Source organism: Bolinopsis microptera, chromosome 1 (assembly GCF_026151205.1).
Source record: "Bolinopsis microptera isolate Bmic1 chromosome 1, MBARI_Bmic_1.0, whole genome shotgun sequence".
Classification (NCBI taxonomy): domain Eukaryota; kingdom Metazoa; phylum Ctenophora; class Tentaculata; order Lobata; family Bolinopsidae; genus Bolinopsis; species Bolinopsis microptera.
The window spans coordinates 3,164,246-3,183,518 of NC_087072.1; the positions used below are offsets into that span (position 1 = coordinate 3,164,246).

A 19,273-nucleotide genomic window follows, 5' to 3' on the forward strand; every position below is an offset into this window, starting at 1 on the left:
AACCCGGCACTCTTCAGTCATCCGCTGTTTTATACTTGAAATGTCGGTTTTACTTGAAATGTCGGCTCTCGTGTCTGTCTCTCAAATCTTAGTAATGGGATTTGAGGAATTTGAGACCAGATATTAGGTGATGGTGAGAGTGAAATTGTTTAGTTTGACTTTTGCGATATCGGTTATACCTTCTAACTCCTCCCTGCTACTATTTATACAGTGTTTAAGTGACGCTAGTGTTGTGAGAGGGTGGCGAATATTTGTGTTGGAAGAACTGAAATAACGCTTAAAATAAGCTTTGTACAGCATATGTTGCTTCATAAGACTTATATAAATCTGGCCACTGCAAACATTTTGCACCCCCGTCTCCAGTCCTCCTACATCGATATTTTAAAGAAAATATGCGTCACTTCCCCTTTGGCTACCGCCATCTATTTTTGCTGCTGCTTTTTTACAGCCCAGTATTACTGTCCAGCACTAACGTCTTACTTTCCTCAGTTTAGGATAAGATATGGTTATAGAGAAATTGTTAAGCACGCTTCCTGTATCCCCCTTTTTCCTCATAGCCCTGGTTATTGCTTACGGCTTGCTGTCATTCAGAATCAATCAGAAGAAATACCATCACATACCAGGACCACAGCCATGGTGAGTAATTACCGTTAAACAGCAGATTTCCTTTTACAATTACCTGCTCTCTCGTATTGCAACAATATTTAGTCACGAGTTGGCCAGGGTATATTGTCACTCTTCTCATTTCCTTTTACCTGCTCTCTCGTTTTGCAACAATATTTAGTCACGAGTTGGCCAGGGTGTATTGTCTGTGTCACTCTTCTCATCTCTTTTACCTCATATCTCATATTTAACTTTCCTGTCTGTACTTAGTCTTCCGCCCCGATGGACTTTGCTCTGAACAAATCTGTATTTTCAGGCCCATCATTGGAAACTTTTTAGATATAAAGCCCTACCTAACTGGAGCTCTGACAGTACAGGATTGCTTTTTAAAATGGTGAGTACCGTTATGATTAAGTTAACTAGAATTAAGATTGTCGGTAGGGAGCAAGATTGGAAAGAAACCAATATTTAGTTGTGGGAGGCGAGTCCGGGAGCTAATGTACTGTAGCTGGGAGCAGTGTAACCTTACCCTCGTCGCGGGTCCGGTGCAGGTGGCGGCAACCCAACATACACCTTCCTTTCCAACAACTTTCTCCCACTTTCCACCTTCCACTCTACTGACCTGATTCCAACTAGCAACCTCCAGTTTACCCAAATATCAGGGCGACTGGTCCTTCAAGTAGACTGGCACGTTGTCCACTTTTAAAAACTGTTCTACTTTACTTCACCTCTGTTCAAAGGCACCGACTTAATAACCTGTAAAAGTATTTCACTGCAATATGTATCGTTGATAGTATTTGAAATATTTGCCCGTCCAGGTCGATTCAGTTTGGGTCGCTGTATAAGCTTTGGATCGGCAACAAACCCTGGATACTGGTATCCGAGCCGGAGTACGTGAAGGAGATACTGTGCGGCAAAAACTTCCCTAAAGATCCTACTTACTACAGCCCTATTGGGACACTCTATGGTCAGAGGTAATTATTCGAAGATTATTCTGATAAAATTCCCCGTAGACAGTGTTTAAAAGGCAGACGTATGCCTGATCCCGGGCTTCAAATCGCATCGGAAAAGGGCGATATCCTGATAAATATTGTCTAGTTTTAAAGGGTGGGTTCCCATGGTGCACTGGTCGCATGACTGTGCGTCCCCTTACCACGTTGTCGGCTGATTGATGTTTTCCTTTGTTCAGGTTTGCTGGTGGTGGCAGTGCAATACAAACCAACCCGGTAAAGTATGATCAACAGAAGAAGATAACCAACATGGCTTATCACAAGAAATATCTTCCCAAGCACTGTCGGGCTACCTTATCGGTAAGCTACTACATTTTCTGCCGGAAACATGGCCTGACCTTTACCGCGGATACATCTGATCTGATATCACTTTATTAATCTAACGTATTAATAAATAACTTAATCTGATAAACGGTACCTGATTCTGCGACACCAGCCTATTTCTACCCCGTCGTACTAGCTAAGAATAACAGTATTTACGGTGACTTGGTGTTATATTATACGACTAAAATGTAGGGCCAGTATTAACGAGGAACTGTACAGGTAGCAGGAAGATGGATGACAGCATTAGAAGACGAATCCGAGTGGTTCCCAATCTGTGATAAACTCGACAGTCTCTCTACCACCGCTCTCTGTAAGATTGCTTTTGACATGGACGTTCCTTTTGACTACAATGGTGACGAGGCAGCAGTTTACCAGATGGTCAATACTTGTTTTGATGGGATAAAAGACAAACTCTTCAACCCTTTAGGCTGCACGGTTGGTTACTTTGAAATTCTGTTAGGGTTTGTAACCTTGTTATTCTGTTAGGCTCGACATTGGGAGGAGGCACGCCCTTGTAAATATAGGCACGTGGGAGTAACATCTGGTAGGGCTACCAGATTGAAACAATTTGAACAGACACCCGCGTTCGGGTCTATTCTAACTATGGGTTAATTGATAAGATTAATAATGTTCGTGGGTGATTATATTAACTTATTTCAGCTGCACTTTAAGAAAGTAGAGAGAGTTAGAAAAGCTGCCAAAGCTTTGAGAGAAGTCGGAGAAAACTTTATCAGAGGAACTTACGATAAGATCCGGAACGGAGACAAATTGCCTGATGCCATGTTCAGCTACGTTCTCCAGGAAATTCACGAAGCCGGTAAATTTGCTTTTTTAAAAGAGTATTTCGTGAGAATTACGTTTCATTCTTTGCGGATTATTCAATTTTTCCAGAGGCTCGCCGAACTGAATTTCTTTAGAACTGAATTATAAACATTCTTCTTTTACGTAATATGGTTTAAAAGGGTTTTAAACATTTATCAATTAAATCATATATGATTATCCGGGTTTTAAAAAGAGCACTTTAATAAAGTAAACGTCAGGTTAAAAGAATTCCTAGTCTTAAAAACTTCATATTTTCACCTGTAACCGCTAGATTTGTATTCATTCGGCTTTTAGGAATTACAGAACATATAGTTCACAATGAAACTGTTTTTCAGGCGGCTCCTTTTCGCTGGAGGAGATAATTGACGAATTCGTCGTCCAATTCATAGCAGGTAAATTCCCAAGACAATTTTCTTTTAACCTTCATTAGAAACAGCTTGTTACTTTTTCATTTCAGTTAAACATCAAAGTTTTTACTAGTTAGTGTCTGTATTACTTTGAACTCACATCAAAGGCCTTCTTTGTATAAAATGAGTGAGCTGAGGTAGTTTGTGCCTGTCTTTCTAATTAATAAAGATAGATAATAAAGCTCATCTTTGAACTCAATATCAATCGTCTGCGAGCCAGAGAGTTCAACCCTAAAAGAGTGCCGTGTCAGGCTCTGCAAATACATCCAATCTGACGAAGTCTGATCTGATGAATTTTGTTTCAGGCTCGGAAACTACCTCCAATTTAATGAAGTTTCTGTTAATGGAAGTGACAAAGAATCCTCATATTTACGAGAGGTGAGATCGAGTTGTTATTGACTTTTGTTATATAATTTCAAATGATTATGTACTTGATAACTGGTCAATCAAATACAACTTTATATTTGGTGCCGCTAATGAATGTAGCCAAATTGAATCAAAAGTTTCAACACACCATGTATCGGGTTTAGACCTCCAGAAACCTTAAGTAGTACCTGCCCCAGCCACGCTGCTCAATTAGACCGAGATTTATGGTTTCTCGTAATGAATTGCTGACCTCGCATTATCACAGTAGAAGAAGTAATTACTTAATACCATTTTCGTTAATTGAGTTACCCCGGTGATTACTTAATGCTATGTTTTTTAATCGAGTTACCACGGCATCGCAGGTTGCAAGAGGAGATCGATAGTGTCATGTCCAGGACAACAGCTGAAACCTTCTACACAGATCTCAGCGAAATGACATATCTGGAGCAGATCATGCAGGAAAGTCTCAGAATGTACCCTGTTGCTGCGGCGACCACCCGAACTAATCACGTAGATACCATGCTCGGCAAGACTCTCATACCTGCTGGATCAACTATCATGGTGAGTTAAAGTGTGAATATCGGCTGGATCAGCTGAACTTTATTTAACGTTAACGGTTTCTCGTACATTGGGCTTAGCGAACCTAGGGACCCAACTATGTCCTTTTTGCAATGGAAACCACCTCGTGGCTGGATAGAACAGAGATTTGAACCCATAATATTTCGCTTAAAAGAGGGAATCACTGAGCTACTCTGCCCCGCGGACGGTTAATATATTAATATTGATCACTGAACACCAGCTATTTTAATCATAGTATGGCGCAACTTGACCTATGCAACCTTTTAAACAAAATGTTTTAAATGTGTGTAGCTGTATATAAGCTAACGAGAATCCATGGAAACTGTATTGACCTGTGCCAAGTTACTTCTTGCGGTAACACACTTCCGAGCCAAAGCTTGTTGTCCCACGTGGCAGCTGGCTATTTCCACGTGGCACAAGGTTGCTGCCACGTGATTGGCTACTTTAGTCACGTTTCCTAAAACATGTGAACCTATCCTCAGGTGTGCTTTCACGTTCTACACAGACATCCCAGCCACTTCGACAGACCAAACACCTTCGATCCGGACAGATGGGCTAAAGGGCAGCCAGCGTAAGTCTCCTTCAATTTCTACTAATCCTCTTGGCAAAATGTTGACATTAAACAATCAGACTGTAGGCAATATCAAGGAATATACTACGATATCTCCAAATATTTAGACATGCCTACTGGCTAACTGTTCAGTCACTCCAAATTAATTTCAGACCGATGCCGTTCACTTTCCTCCCGTTCTCTAGCGGACAGCGCGGTTGCACAGGCAAGCACCTGGCTAGACTAGAATGTAAGATCATGGTTGCAAGCCTCCTTTACCACTACAACTTAGAATGTCATCCTGACCAGAACTATGAGGTGACTACCACCCTCTCATCCCGGCCCAAATACAAAGTCTACATGAAGATGACCAGTCGACGAAAACCTAGGTATGTTTTTTAGCGAGAACCCAGAAATATCATAACCCCTAATTTCGTATACTCTGCTGTTATTCGATCAGGAGGTAAAACAACGATAATGTCAGGGGTTTATCAGATTTTCACGGGTTCACGCTCCGCTGTGGTCACACATCCCTGCTCGAGAGAAGCGCCGTGACCTGGATGCGGATCGTGAGCCGGGTGGAGGGAGGTCTTGAACCGCATGTAGTGAGGGCAGCAGCTGACACGCTCAGTTGCTACTCAACCCCTCGCCTGACCCGGGCATTGCACGTGTGCTGGAGGGGATATAGCTACCCGCACACGGATACCAGCCGCTACAGAAATGTGCACTGCACTGCCGTCTACCTTATTCAGACCAATTCAATTACCTGCTCCTCGCAGGCTCCGTATAGAATTATCAAATTTTAAACTGTTCAAAAGTTTAAAATTACACTCTGGGTCGGATAAAGCGTGCCTTGCCAGGGCCCCGCTGGTCGAGTGAACCGTTTTAAGTCTGGTTTATCGGAAACTTTCCTAGGATCAAACGGTTATACCGCCCGAGCTTCCTCTGCCCGCTGGCCGACACATAATTGGCTCTTTTTGGTTCGCAAATTCAATAAGGGTTTCATGTTTAAAATTGTATTACCAAGACAATAGCGAGGAATGTGTACAGATCGTGTCGATCCGCAGGTAACACTTCCAGTCAGCTTCCTACTTGTAGTACCCGCAGAGCATCAGCTCTACTCAGCCTTATCTCATCTAGTGCCCGCCTCACTCCATACCAGCTGTGTCTCCGTCATAGATCCTTCCCTGCTCCTTCTAAACACCTTCCTACCCATAATAACATGAGAACATAACCGCTGCGTGGGCCTCCATTTTTACCGGAGGTTGTGGTCACCGGTTGGTGACCCGGCTATTACGGTAGTTAACAAAAGCTGATTTTATACCGATGTTTTCCTTAAATTGTGGGACGTTTATAAACGTCCCACATTCTAAGGGAGACATTGTGGAATTTTCTCAACATTCTGACTATGACCAGCAAAATCGTCTAATATAATCCGGTCAGAATACCAAATGGATAGGAGGGGGGCCGGGGTGGTTGTAAAATAGGACAAGATTTTTCACATTTTTAGAAATTGCAGTAGTTTTATCAAGTGATAGGACACGTTCAATTGATGGAATATATTTTTAGTAAATGAGAAGATATAGCGGGTTATTGTAGCCTACATATTTGTTTAGTAGACTACTGAGTCGAGATATGACTGATTTAAGTGCCCGTAATCCGACTGTCAATGCAACTCATGCCGTACTGTCACGCACTTTACACTGGGTACTGGCTAGTCGTTAGATCTTTATATATCAGGCATCCGGCTAAATTAATACACTTACATCTGCAAAACTCTCATTACGTTATGACTCTAATGTTTTACATAATGTAACTTTAAGTTACTAAAAATACATTTGTTAGTTACCAGACGGTTACCAAAAGATAATAGAGGATACATGGTGGGCTAGAGTTCACTACCACATGCAATCCTTGAATAACTCACGTTATTCTCGTCAGAATTACACGAAATTTTCAGGGGTGAGAGATATGGGTCAAATTCAGATTTACTAAAAGTTTTGTAAAATATTTTTGATCACATCGGGCGTGACCAATCATACTCGTGACTTTCTTTCGCTATTGTCGTAAAAAATGAAGGACGAAGGTGCTTCGGGCTCGATACTAAATATTGTCTGGTTGTCTTCAATTAAGGTATGTTGAACCTGAGCCAAAATTCCGATTGAATTGAGGAATTGTGCTTAATCCGAGCAAGCTATGACCATTATAAGATCTGGTGCGATTATGATCTCATTACTCATCCAAGCGGTCCTGACTGGATAACGTCATTTCATGGGATCTTCTTCTTCGTAAGGGGCTGTGGTCAGCCTTGTGCTTCAAGGGATCATAACTCCGTTGGGTTAAGCACATCAAGTTCTTATCTCAAGTTTAAGAGCTACTAATATGATTCGTCCACTAATAGTGGACTCCACTTATAGTAACAAATAGTATATTTATACTGACTAGAAAGAGTTATTATGATATTTGCAGTAACTTAAACGTTAATAAGAGATATTTGTTAAAAGTTACTAAAATATACAATAAAATTTAATAAGATTTGTGTTTCAGGACTCTGTTCGAGCAGTTAGACGACTTTGCCCCGACGACAAGGTGAGCAGACCACGGGAGACACAGCAATTCAGATCATACACTGCTCGACTAAAAGTTGCAGAAGAACCCTCTAGCAGAACCTGCTCGAGATTAGAACAACATATCAGCTCGCGGGTCTAGAACAATCTAGCCTTAAAACAACCCTGCTCTAGAACAACCTTTTAAAGCCTAGAACAATGTAGTGCCTCTTAAATGGCCTGGCCGCTTCTTGATATCTTTGGAACAGCCTACTTGAGCCCGACTGTACATAAAACCGTTTCGATTGTTTGATAATTTGATATTTAAGTGTTAAATAAGCTAACATTTTCTGAATGTTTGTGTTTTGAGAATATGTGGTGTTAGGAGGACTGAAGAAAGAAAAGTAGTTTGTAGTCTCTGACGTATCATAGTGTAACATCTCAGTGTAACAGTGTTACGGTGTTACAGTGTTACATTGTCACGGTGTTACATTGTCACGGTGTTACATTGTCACAGAATCATGAACAATGGAATTAGAATCAGGCAGCACCCCATATGATTATCAACAGCTGAATGAAAATATAAAGACTTCATTTATAAAGAGCTGTCTTCTAACAGACTGAATTAGGAGCTGATTTTGCTGTTTTTTGTATTTGTGGAAGTGTTTAAGTCATTAGGGACTATAAGATAAAATATTTGAATCAATAGGTCGAGACGTCCCTCCCCTAAACGCCTGAAAACTCCAGATTTGTATAGACTTTTTATAGACTTTTGTAAGGTCATAATCTTAGTTTTGTCTAACTTGAGAGGACAATGAAATATTTGTATATTAGTGGCACAGTGAAACACCCAGATTTGATGGATTCGATAACATTTCAACTCCTCAATCTGTATGAATATGATGGTACATCATAACCACAAATTAGGCTTTGACCACTTAGCTTTTTATAGCCTGAATTTATATTCTAGGTTTAAAAACGCTGCTGAAAAGGGATATTGTTATATCACCGTGTTACGCTCTTGTAGAAAAAATTGTAAGCTGGTATCAGCTAAAGAATAGTGCCATCTGCTTTCATCTCTTGAAGTGAACCCCAAGTTTCAATAGGAGGAAAGGTTTAAAAGATATTCGATAATGTACTGAGGTACGATGAGGTAGTTTGAGAGATGTTTAAATCGGATGGCTCTGTTTGAAAACCTTGTTACTTTGTATTCTGCCGGAACGTTGTAAATGTTTTGGTGAAAGCACCATCCACTCTGCGATGAACAAATCAAAATTAGAAATAGACCACTCCGGCGACTCAGACATGCTGTAAACGATGATTCTTTAACTTCACTATATTCACAATAAATAACTAAATTGGAAGTTCATCTGAGCAGGTCTGGGTTGCCTAGATGCACTGAATTGAATCAAGTTGTATTTTGTGTACAGGATTTATTGCAATGATTTTCAAAATTTTACTCCTGTTCAAAATTATCTAGTTTTATTTTTGTAAAGCTCCCACAGTTTTTGGTCAATGACATTTTTAGGCATGTATATTTGGAATATAGGTGGCCAACAAAAAGGGCCTGGCACTGGCAGGTGACCCCGTCAAAATAACAGTCACGAGTTCTAGTCAACTTCTATCTCGAAATCAAGTTTCACATATATTTGAAGCTAAAAATATTGAAGTTCACATTAGGAAATACCCAGTCTTTCATCACCATTCCGAATTTCGATGTGGCATCGCTCTGTCACCGCAGTGGCACTACATTGCCGGGACAGTGACAGCAAGATAGTGAATAGTGATGAAATACCATTACCAAACTTTCAACTCCATCGGACGCTTGATCACGCAAACCTGTGTATTTAGAGCCCAATATTATTATTTCTTGTCCCTCTGTGCAGGACCCACTAGACTTCAACTCATTTTAAACATTTAAAAACATGGTTTGGTAGGGTCGAAGATTATACCTTAGTTGTAAGCTACTCATTTGGCTCATTATTTTGTTACAAATATTTAGTTTTTATTTAAGATTGCATTTTTTACATGCAACGAAAAGGTTGAAAATTGATAATATAAGTCTATTTTTAAAGCAACTCATAAAAAATCAAATATAATCTGAATCGAGCAAGAATCTGAAACCTCTGGGTCACGTACGTCAACGTGTATATCTCCTTCTTTGTAGCCATTACAGTTACATTCGTCAAATACCACACATTTACTTATGTTAATACGTCTCTGGGGGTTAAACTCTAAACATAGCCGTGATTAACACTTAACAGTCACTATAGATTGAGGGTAAAACTCATGTGACATGGACAATACGTTTAAATGACATATGGGGTTAATGGAAAATAAATTTTTTCTGAATAGATTTGTGTTTGAGATGATTTAGTTGTTTGTTGCTGGATATTTTCACCTCACCCTTTAGAACCGCTCTGACATGGTTAGTACCTGACACTTGTGTCAGTTGCTAATCATATGGGCAGTATACAAGCACATTATTTCATTTCATTTTCATTTCATTTCGTTTCAAAGGCACCAATGCGTTGATCAACTTGATCAAGAGGATTATCAAGTAATTTGATTGGCTACATCAGTACTTAATGAGAAACTTTGGGATTGGCTAGAAACTGCTTGTTACTCTTTGAACGGCTTCAGGCTTCACTCCGCCAGTTCACCACATCTGCAGATGGCCTTGAAATAAATATATCATCTACTAGATGAGATGGGAGCTTCACTTATATTAAAGGATCAGCAGATTATAATTAATCTTCGGATCAAGTTGTTATAACTATATAAAACCACGACAAGGAGCGTTTCATTAAAGGATGCTGTAAAACTACAAAATGAAATTAAATCAGTTCAGAGGACAGTTCATAGCAAGAATAAGAGCTGATCCTCAGCTCTGACGGTAACATTCTCAGCTGTTCTTGCTCCAAAAGAGACTAAAGCTGCTGTCAAGTCTGTCACTGACAGAAAGGATCTCTAGATGTCTGAATTGTTGTCTAATAAAATGGGTGACATTCTCGACAAGATCGACGAGAAGCCAGCTGTTACCTTGTTATACAGACTACTGGAATCAAAGCGGACAATATACATTAGACCACGTCGTCACTAGTGTTGAAGAGAAATAGACTGCTAAAATGTAAATTGTAAAAAGGACTATTTATGTTTGCCTGAAAACCATAAGGTGAGGAAAACTTACAAAAAATGTTTTAAAGGACACAAATATCAGAGCCTGCTAAGGTTCATTATATCAGAGCCTGCTAAGGTTCATTATATCAGAGCCTGCTAAGGTTCATTATATCAGAGCCTGCTAAGGTTCGTTATATCAGAGCCTGCTAAGGTTCGTTATATCAGAGCCTGCTAAGGTTCATTATATCAGAGCCTGCTAAGGTTCATTATATCAGAGCCTGCTAAGGTTCATTATATCAGAGCCTGCTAAGGTTCATTATATCAGAGCCTGCTAAGGTTCATTATATCAGAGCCTGCTAAGGTTCATTATATCAGAGCCTGCTAAGGTTCATTATATCAGAGCCAGCTAAGGTTCATTATGTCAGAGCCTGCTAAGGTTCATTATATCAGAGCCTGCAAAGGTTCATTATATCAGAGCCTGCTAAGGTTCATTATATCAGAGCCTGCTAAGGTTCATTATATCAGAGCCTGCTAAGGTTCATTATATCAGAGCCTGCAAAGGTTCATTATATCAGAGCCTGCTAAGGTTCATTATATCAGAGCCTGCTAAGGTTCATTATATCAGAGCCTGCTAAGGTTCATTATATCAGAGCCTGCTAAGGTTCATTATATCAGAGCCTGCTAAGGTTCATTATATCAGAGCCAGCTAAGGTTCATTATGTCAGAGCCTGCTAAGGTTCATTATATCAGAGCCTGCTAAGGTTCATTATATCAGAGCCTGCTAAGGTTCATTATATCAGAGCCTGCTAAGGTTCATTATATCAGAGCCTGCTAAGGTTCATTATATCAGAGCCTGCTAAGGTTCATTATATCAGAGCCTGCTAAGGTTCATTATATCAGAGCCTGCTAAGGTTCATTATATCAGAGCCTGCTAAGGTTCATTATATCAGAGCCTGCAAAGGTTCATTATATCAGAGCCTGCTAAGGTTCATTATATCAGAGCCTGCTAAGGTTCATTATATCAGAGCCTGCTAAGGTTCATTATATCAGAGCCTGCTAAGGTTCATTATATCAGAGCCTGCTAAGGTTCATTATATCAGAGCCTGCTAAGGTTCATTATATCAGAGCCTGCTAAGGTTCATTATATTTATATCAGAGCCTGCTAAGGTTCATTATATTCGAAAAAATAGAGTTATAAGTATGTTGTAATGATTCTGGGGCAAAATTCGTAGTGTTCTCGTTTATTGCGACAAGGAAAAGGGTCTTATCAGAATGATCAAACTACGAGTATTTACATCAAATAATCTAACTAGATAACATAGAGTATAAATTATGTAAGCTGAGTTGCATGAATAAACAACAAACTTTGAAAATCACCATTTAATTTTCACTCTATTTCATATTTAAACCCCAAATGTCTGGTTTGCCTTATTTCACAATTTTCTCTCCAGTTGATTTACTTTTTACGGGCGAGGCCTGATCAATTGCAAACGTATTTTTATTGACTATATTTTTCTTACTAGGGTAAGTTGGTGAGTTACTTCAGGGTGGTTTAACTCGAGTAATATAGTGTCAGGTATTGAGTGAAGGTTAAGCTCCGCCTCCAACTCAAAGTGAGTGGTTTTTGTTTTAAATGGTCACCTCTCTTTTACTTAATAAAGTCGGAGAGCACTGAGCAGATGTTTTCTGTAATAAAAAACACGCGCACATGAGAAGATATTTGATTGTCTCCAGCTCATGCAGATATCTATTCATATGATTGGGTGGACTGAGCTTAATAGGATTAATAATGGTGAGGTTGAAAGAGAAAAACAAAATGTTTCGGGTGGTGGTTGTTGTTTGATTAATGAAGTGTGGTAACAGGTTATTGTAGGAGAGATCCTCGCGAACAGCAATTAATCTTCGAGCGAACCTGTTGGGGGTATAAAACCACTGCGCTAACCGAGGTAGAGTCAGATTTTAACTGCTCATTTAGCTCACTTTAGTCGAAAGAAACAACTGTATTCGATATGTTCCTGTTAGCTGTTACGGTGATGGCCGTCTTGGCGTGGTCAACTCAGTCTGCCGCGGTGGTGGAGAACTCAATTCTTAACGGAGAGACTGCTGATACTGAGGGTTCCTTCTTTGGTCTTCGGGGTAGGTAGCCTTAGCTGTTCTGATACACTACGAGTGAAAGGGTCGTTAGACTAAGACATAGTCATGCCGCCAATTTAGTATTGAGACCATTTTCATTAAGGCCATTTTCATTGATAAAACGCCAGTTGATTTCATGGAGCAATTGAAACTGAGGGGTGTCGATTATCAATAAAACGGTTATGTTACCATAGGATCCATATTCGCTTTTCTCATTATAGATATGGATTTGGGGTTCATCGACCAACTGTTCATTAAACTGCCTATGCCCTATAATGGATAGAGATAGCACTATAAGTATAGGAACTATTAGCGCCCTTCAGTGGTGATATGGAACCACTATTGGCTCCATTTGTTACCAATTAATGGTTTCAGTGGATCCACATTAACTTATTCAACCACCTGTATTTTTATTCTAAATGGTGCAGTTTTGCTGTCTGTTATATTTTAATTTAATGATACACTTTCTTCCCGCCCTGAGGATATCAGTTATCTGTTTAACATGTACTTAGTTAGTTGACTCCAGAATTAACAGTACGGAATATTTCAGATTCAGAAGAGGAACTAAAGGACGAGATAGTAATGATGGACCGAGAAGACGGGAGCTACTTTGGGATGAAGTAAAGAGGATTCACTGGAAACCCTTTGGTCCTAAAGATCCCTGGTTCTGCAGACTGATGATATTGATATCTGGGACTGTAGAATTGTAGGAGCCCCACATGAAGTCTCGCCAAACAGAGGGAGTGGTTTCAATCGGACTTTGCTCCAAGTTTCCTATTTAGTCCGCTTGTTCTTGATAAGTTCATTGATATTTTAAAGTTAAACACCTTGAAGTTGACTAAAACGTTTTGTTTGAATTTTCCTTTATGAAATTATTGCGAGTAAATTATTATATAAAGTATCTCACGTAACAAAATTAAAATGAAATATGCAAAATTGAATCCCAAATCTGATGGATAAGAATTAAAAACTAATCAATCGTTGACAATGAAAAATATAACGTAGTGAGTGCAAACTAATTCGTGTACGTTAATAATGTACAAAGTTAGTACTTCTTTGATCTTTCAGTTTCTATTCGCTGATTTAACAATAACATTACTGGGCAGTGAGCCGGTGGGCAGCGCTCAGCCTGTCACTCCGCCATCTCTTCATTGTGTTTATAAACACTAACTCTAAGCCTGGGTCCCAGGTTAACACGAACAATAATTTTGCCTGTGTAATGTATTTGTAATTGAACTATATAAATATTACAAGCACTTTCGTCATTCAAGCCCTATACGCTACAAGTACAACCACATGGAAACTAAAGCTAATGTATAGAGCCATTGTTAATGTTTACTGTGATCCATGATCGAAGAATCATATTGTGGCGCTACTTAATCGTTCTGCCTGCTTCCAATTTTGCATCGATCTCTATATCAAAAAACTGTTCAATCCTTTTGTCATTTAGCGACTAAACTAAAACATGATTTGACCGCCATTGATCGATTTTAATTTCCAAAACAAATGAATGATGTGCGATTATTACTCAAAATTCAAATGAAAGTGAGTTATTAATAATTACTCCAACTTCCAAGATTACCGAATACACGAGTAATGGTTATTTCTGATACATCACCCTGACCCTTACGAGTGCCAGTATTTCCCCGATTTAATGACACAATAATATTATTTATACAGTCTGATTTGTTCCATCGACTTTTACTATTTGTTGCTCGCCAGTACCCATTTGCTATTTGTAGCATTTACCAAACCCGAAAGAGCACTTGTTTCGTTTCATCGTTATCAAATAAAACTTCTAAATATAGTAAAAACAACGCCCAAGTCTTATCTTCCTCTAAAAAATTAATGTAAATCTACCAATATCTCTTTTCATAAGCAGCTTAAATGACAAAAGTGCTTATTGAACCATCAACGAATAAATTTAGTTTACATAAAATTAAATCACAATCAGTGAAAGTAAATTGCTTTGGGATCTTCTTCTTCTTTTCATTGTTGAGCTCAGTCTATTGATGTTTCTACAAAATCGCTTATAGAATGAAGGGAAGAAAAAAATTACTTCACTATTTCCGATTAAGTTCCGCGGTGTAATTCAATCAACCTTTTAGTCCTGCATCCGGTTTGGGTTTGCATCGGGACCAGATTAGTACTGCTAATAGGATTCTAGTCAGGATCAGATTATAACGTTATGGTTTGACCTCGGGATTTGGGATTGTATTTTAGGGTTCATACGACGTGAGATATAATATCGAAGGGCAATTCAACTTGGTGCACCTCTAAAACCGCAATTTGGTATGATTTTATTAGTTCAAGCTAGAACTCTATATTATGATAGTCCTGTGCCTCATGACTACATGACAATCATGTTAAAGCAAGTCATTAATTAATTCTCGTGGGCTACACATTTGACATCGCTAGAGGAGAAATGATCGTGACTTTATCTTAAATCTAATGTGGTGTTTTGAAACTACACAGATCATTCATAAATTATTTGTACGTGGTTACTATCATTAATTTTCAGTTTCAGTGTTTTATTTGACTAGTATTACGTTCGTGAAAGCACCACTCTCTGACTCTCAACTAAACTCTTTTATGATCCATTTACTTCGCTTGATGTAAGTTCGTTTGTTCTTCGCCAGTTGCCTTTTGAGTCATATTATGAACAACAAGTAGTATATTTAATGAACGCCCGTTGATAAGAACAAAATAGATAATAACCACTTCAATTATATTTATTTAACAATATTTATTTAACAATATAGTTATAAAGCAATGAAAGGCATTAGTTTGGTCAAATCAAACGGAACATATGCTATCAGACTTTCAACTGACTATGGCAGGGTTAAAACAGTTTTAACGCTAGCAACGATCCCCTTTTACATAGTTCCACTCAATAAATGTATTTAATTGTAGTTGTGAAAATAGTTTAAAACTATATATAATAACTATATTGTTTAGGGTGTCTAACCTAAAACCTTATAGCTGGACAATGCAGACCATTGCTGAAATTATCTGTTTATATTGTTTGACTATTCTTTATCTTCGACACCACATTTCCACTTCTAAGATATTCATAACCACGTTTCTACGAAGCATTACTAAACTGGTTCGTTTCAAGGTTTGCAGGAATCTGACGATGGCTTGTTGTGAATCATGTGGTAGCCAAACTGCCCAAAAGTGTGGTAACTGCAAAAAAGTTTGGTATTGTAGCAGAAATTGTCAGAAGGAGGATTGGAAGGGTCACAAAAATTATTGTGGGCCTTTTGAAGTGAAAGAATGTCCAGGAAAAGGATTGGGACTGTTCGCGACCCGTGATCTGGCAATTGGGGACCTGATTATCAGGGAGGATCCCATTTTGTATATTGAAGGGGGTACAGATCAAATTTTACAGAATCCTGATGTATTTAAAGCTGCCTTTGAAAAGTTGGACAAATCCGATAAGGAACGAATTCTGGCACTTAGTGGGGCTCATTCGAATAATCTCGTTAAGATTTTTGGAGTGCCGCTGTCGAACGGAGGAGAATGGTAAATTTTATTCCATTTTTGGAACATAATTAAAATATTTATGATATTTACTGATAAAACTGGCTTATGATTAAAGCCTAAAGGATTTGTAAAATTACTTGGTGAACATTATAACGGTACTCAGTACAGCTGAGAATTTACAAGAATGGGCTATAAATAATTTGTTAACCATGGCCATTTTATTTCAGGGAAACTGCACACAGAATATTTACTAATAATTGTATAGTAGCTAACAGATATCAAGACGCAGCGTTATTCTACACAATAAGTAGAATAAATCACAGTTGTTCACCGAACGTAGAGTGGAGCTACGTAGAGAACAATTCTCAAGCGAAGGAAATTAGGGCTCTAAGAAAAATCCAGAAAGACGAGGAAATTTTAGCAGACTATATCGCAGAGTCCGGTAAATTTGCGGTGACCAGGAAAAGAAAGGCACTACTTCAGATAAAGTTCGGTTTCGCTTGCATGTGTTCTCTCTGTTCGTCGGATCACTTTCTAAATGACATATTGAGAGTGAGATTGCAGAAACTTTCTCATCATATCCGGGCTTCTGAAAACCTAAACAACACTGCTAGAGCTGCTCTTGAAAAGTGCCAAATACTGGCATTGGAAAATTGCAACGATCTCCGTCACGAGCTGCCAATGGCTTATCTTGATCTGTACGAGATTCTCCGCGATATCAAAATGTCTGGCCTCAAACTAAGACCTCTTGACGGCATGGTGCCAAACCATGAATTTTACAAACAGAAATCATTGGAAATAATTGAACAAACTAAACTAGCGCATAGTAAAGCAGCATTTACGGGAAGAATGAGAGATCTTGCACTGCGCCATCTTCAAGTATGACTAACTGGATCATGAAGAATTTGGAACTGCCATGACTGTCACTGATACACAATTCTGAAGTTTAAGAATTGTTTAGAGATAAAGGTTCAGATGCAATCACTTCGTTCAGATTGATAGTTAGATCATAGAACATTTATAACTATAAAGTTATGATATGTCCGGTTTTATGCCACGAGGTAAGATTTTTATTATTGGGTATTTAACTAGGTTTTAGTCTCACTCATAACTATAACATATCATTTCATTTTGAACAACCAAATTTATAAATTTTCCATCATATCATGGTTTTCTCCCAAATCATGTCGTTTGTAAATATTATTAGTTATGAACGATGTAGTGGACCGAGGTTAAACTTAATGTTTCCGTTTTTGCCACTTGTTGCATGTCTGGCCACGAAAAGAGAAATGCAACTTATAGTTATATAATTGTGTCTGCAAATAAATGAAATGAGTCGCTACTTGCTTGTTTTTTCCATATTCATACTTCCTTTGCTTCATTAAAATTGAAATAATCATGTTAGCATGATTATATGCTGTTACGTGTTACGTCATTTGGCTACTGATTAATCTACTGATCATGTGACTAACTAAACAATAGTAAATATGTTCTCTATGCGGCTCTTACGTTCACTTTCAGACAATCCGAAATCCTAAGGCTCTTTACTCTGACCCCGACCCACGTACTCTAGACGTTCATGTCACGTACCTAGTTCGACAACTATTACTAAAGTACGCCAGATATCGCCCGGCCCTGTCGAAATACGGTACGTGTCGATCACTAGAGTTCAGGTAGTATACTCTAATTCAACAGAGTCGCACTTTAGGGTTTGTCGAACTACAGACAGTACATTTGACATTTTTCACACGTTGCCGACCTGCCACTTAGTGAAACGACAATGGGGGTCACGACGTGATACAACAGTACATTAAGTGTCGAACTAATATATTTATAAGGGTACGCTTCAAACTAAAGAACATGTATATAGTATCCAACTTTAAGTTTAACCAGGACCCTTAGTCATTCCCTACTAATAGTAATACTATACCCAAGAGATGATGATAAATCACTCTACACTGGATCTGGACGATCCGGATCACAAAACTTAAATTAACACGTTTTCTACATTCTAGCCTACCCAGGAAACCCTACCGCATACCGTTAACGGGTTCAGGGTTATACTCGTAAAATATTTGTTCCAACTATTGACCGTTGACGAGTTAAACTTGGCACGCGTTTTGGTATACCGTACGAGACATATTTATGTTCGGCATAATTCCGGTGACCTAATTAAAAGATTTGGGAACGAAAATATGAGGATTTTTTTTCCAAAAACGCCAAATTTCGTACCCAAAATTAAATCATGGCATTTGAGGATTTTTTTCATTTTCTTATTTTACAAAAAATAACCCCAATATTTGAGAAAATTATATACAAAGATTTTCCCTGATTAGCTGTTTCATCTTCATCTTGTAAACAGTTTTTCCGGCCGATCCTTTGAAAGTTAGCCTTAACTTAACTCAAGATCGCTGCTTTGTTAATTCGCAACGATCTGAGCTTGCTTACTTTTAATTGACGGAATATGTTACTCGTCTAAATTTCTTCGAAGCAGCGCGCCCGCTTTTTCATTTCTTCTCGAAATACTAGCACACATTCATAATCGAATACTATTACTATAAATGTTCATTAATTGTATGTATTGTTTCATGTTTGATCAAGCATATTTATAACTTGCTACTATATAATTATATAATATTGATAGTGAATCGATAAAGTCATAATAAAAGTGAAAAGGAAATACGTAAAATACGGTGACCTAATTTTTGTATTTTATCTTATTTATTTTGGTAATCACCTTAACGTTTGATACTCGTATAACATATTTGTTCCAAAACAAGACCGTCGACGAGTCCAGCTCGGCGGGCGTCTGCATTTTGAAAGGTTATAAATCTACATTTGATTGACAATTTCAACCCTTCCAGATCGTCGATGCGAAGCAAGAATGCTAGTTTGCGCGGCGCGTCGAAGCGGCGAAGTCCTCCAAATATACATTAATCACCAAAAATTGTGTATTTTTATTTTTGAAAAAACATTGTAGGTTTATAACCTACCAGGACGCGCGCCGAGTTGGACTCGTCGACGGTCTTGGAGGACTTCGCCGCTTCGACGCGCCGCGCAAACTAGCATTCTTGCTTCGCATCGACGATCGTTGCTCTGCTTCGCAGAGCAACGATCTCGACGGATTGACATCGTCAATCAACGACGGTCCTGATATATGGAACAAATATTTTACGAGTATCACCCGTTAAAAAAACCACCAACTTTCGAACCATTTAAATGTTTCGTAAAGAATGTTATAAACCTACAAGTCATAAAGAGTATTTATATTAGGTAGTGCGCGCGTGCCATCGACAGTGAGCCGCGCGTGCCGACTGTAGGATGTTT

At 38.7% G+C, this 19,273-nt stretch overlaps 2 protein-coding genes across 2 annotated transcripts; both read left to right on the forward strand.

Moving 5' to 3' along the window:
• Positions 1–446: 446 nt before the first annotated feature.
• LOC134821470 (cholesterol 24-hydroxylase-like) lies at positions 447–8,675 on the forward strand. The gene is made up of 12 exons (XM_063832226.1): positions 447–636; positions 920–997; positions 1,422–1,577; positions 1,793–1,913; positions 2,157–2,372; positions 2,598–2,754; positions 3,095–3,151; positions 3,472–3,544; positions 3,895–4,093; positions 4,594–4,682; positions 4,835–5,050; positions 7,209–8,675. Exons 1-12 carry the CDS (start codon positions 503–505, stop codon positions 7,252–7,254), a joined length of 1,542 nt encoding a protein of 513 aa, XP_063688296.1. The 5' UTR covers positions 447–502; the 3' UTR covers positions 7,255–8,675.
• A 6,921-nt stretch (positions 8,676–15,596) lies between these two features.
• LOC134826010 (N-lysine methyltransferase SMYD2-like) lies at positions 15,597–17,307 on the forward strand. The gene is made up of 2 exons (XM_063838253.1): positions 15,597–15,985; positions 16,174–17,307. The coding sequence occupies exons 1-2, from the start codon at positions 15,597–15,599 to the stop codon at positions 16,829–16,831; spliced, it is 1,047 nt and encodes a 348-aa protein (XP_063694323.1). The 3' UTR covers positions 16,832–17,307.
• Positions 17,308–19,273: the final 1,966 nt, after the last annotated feature.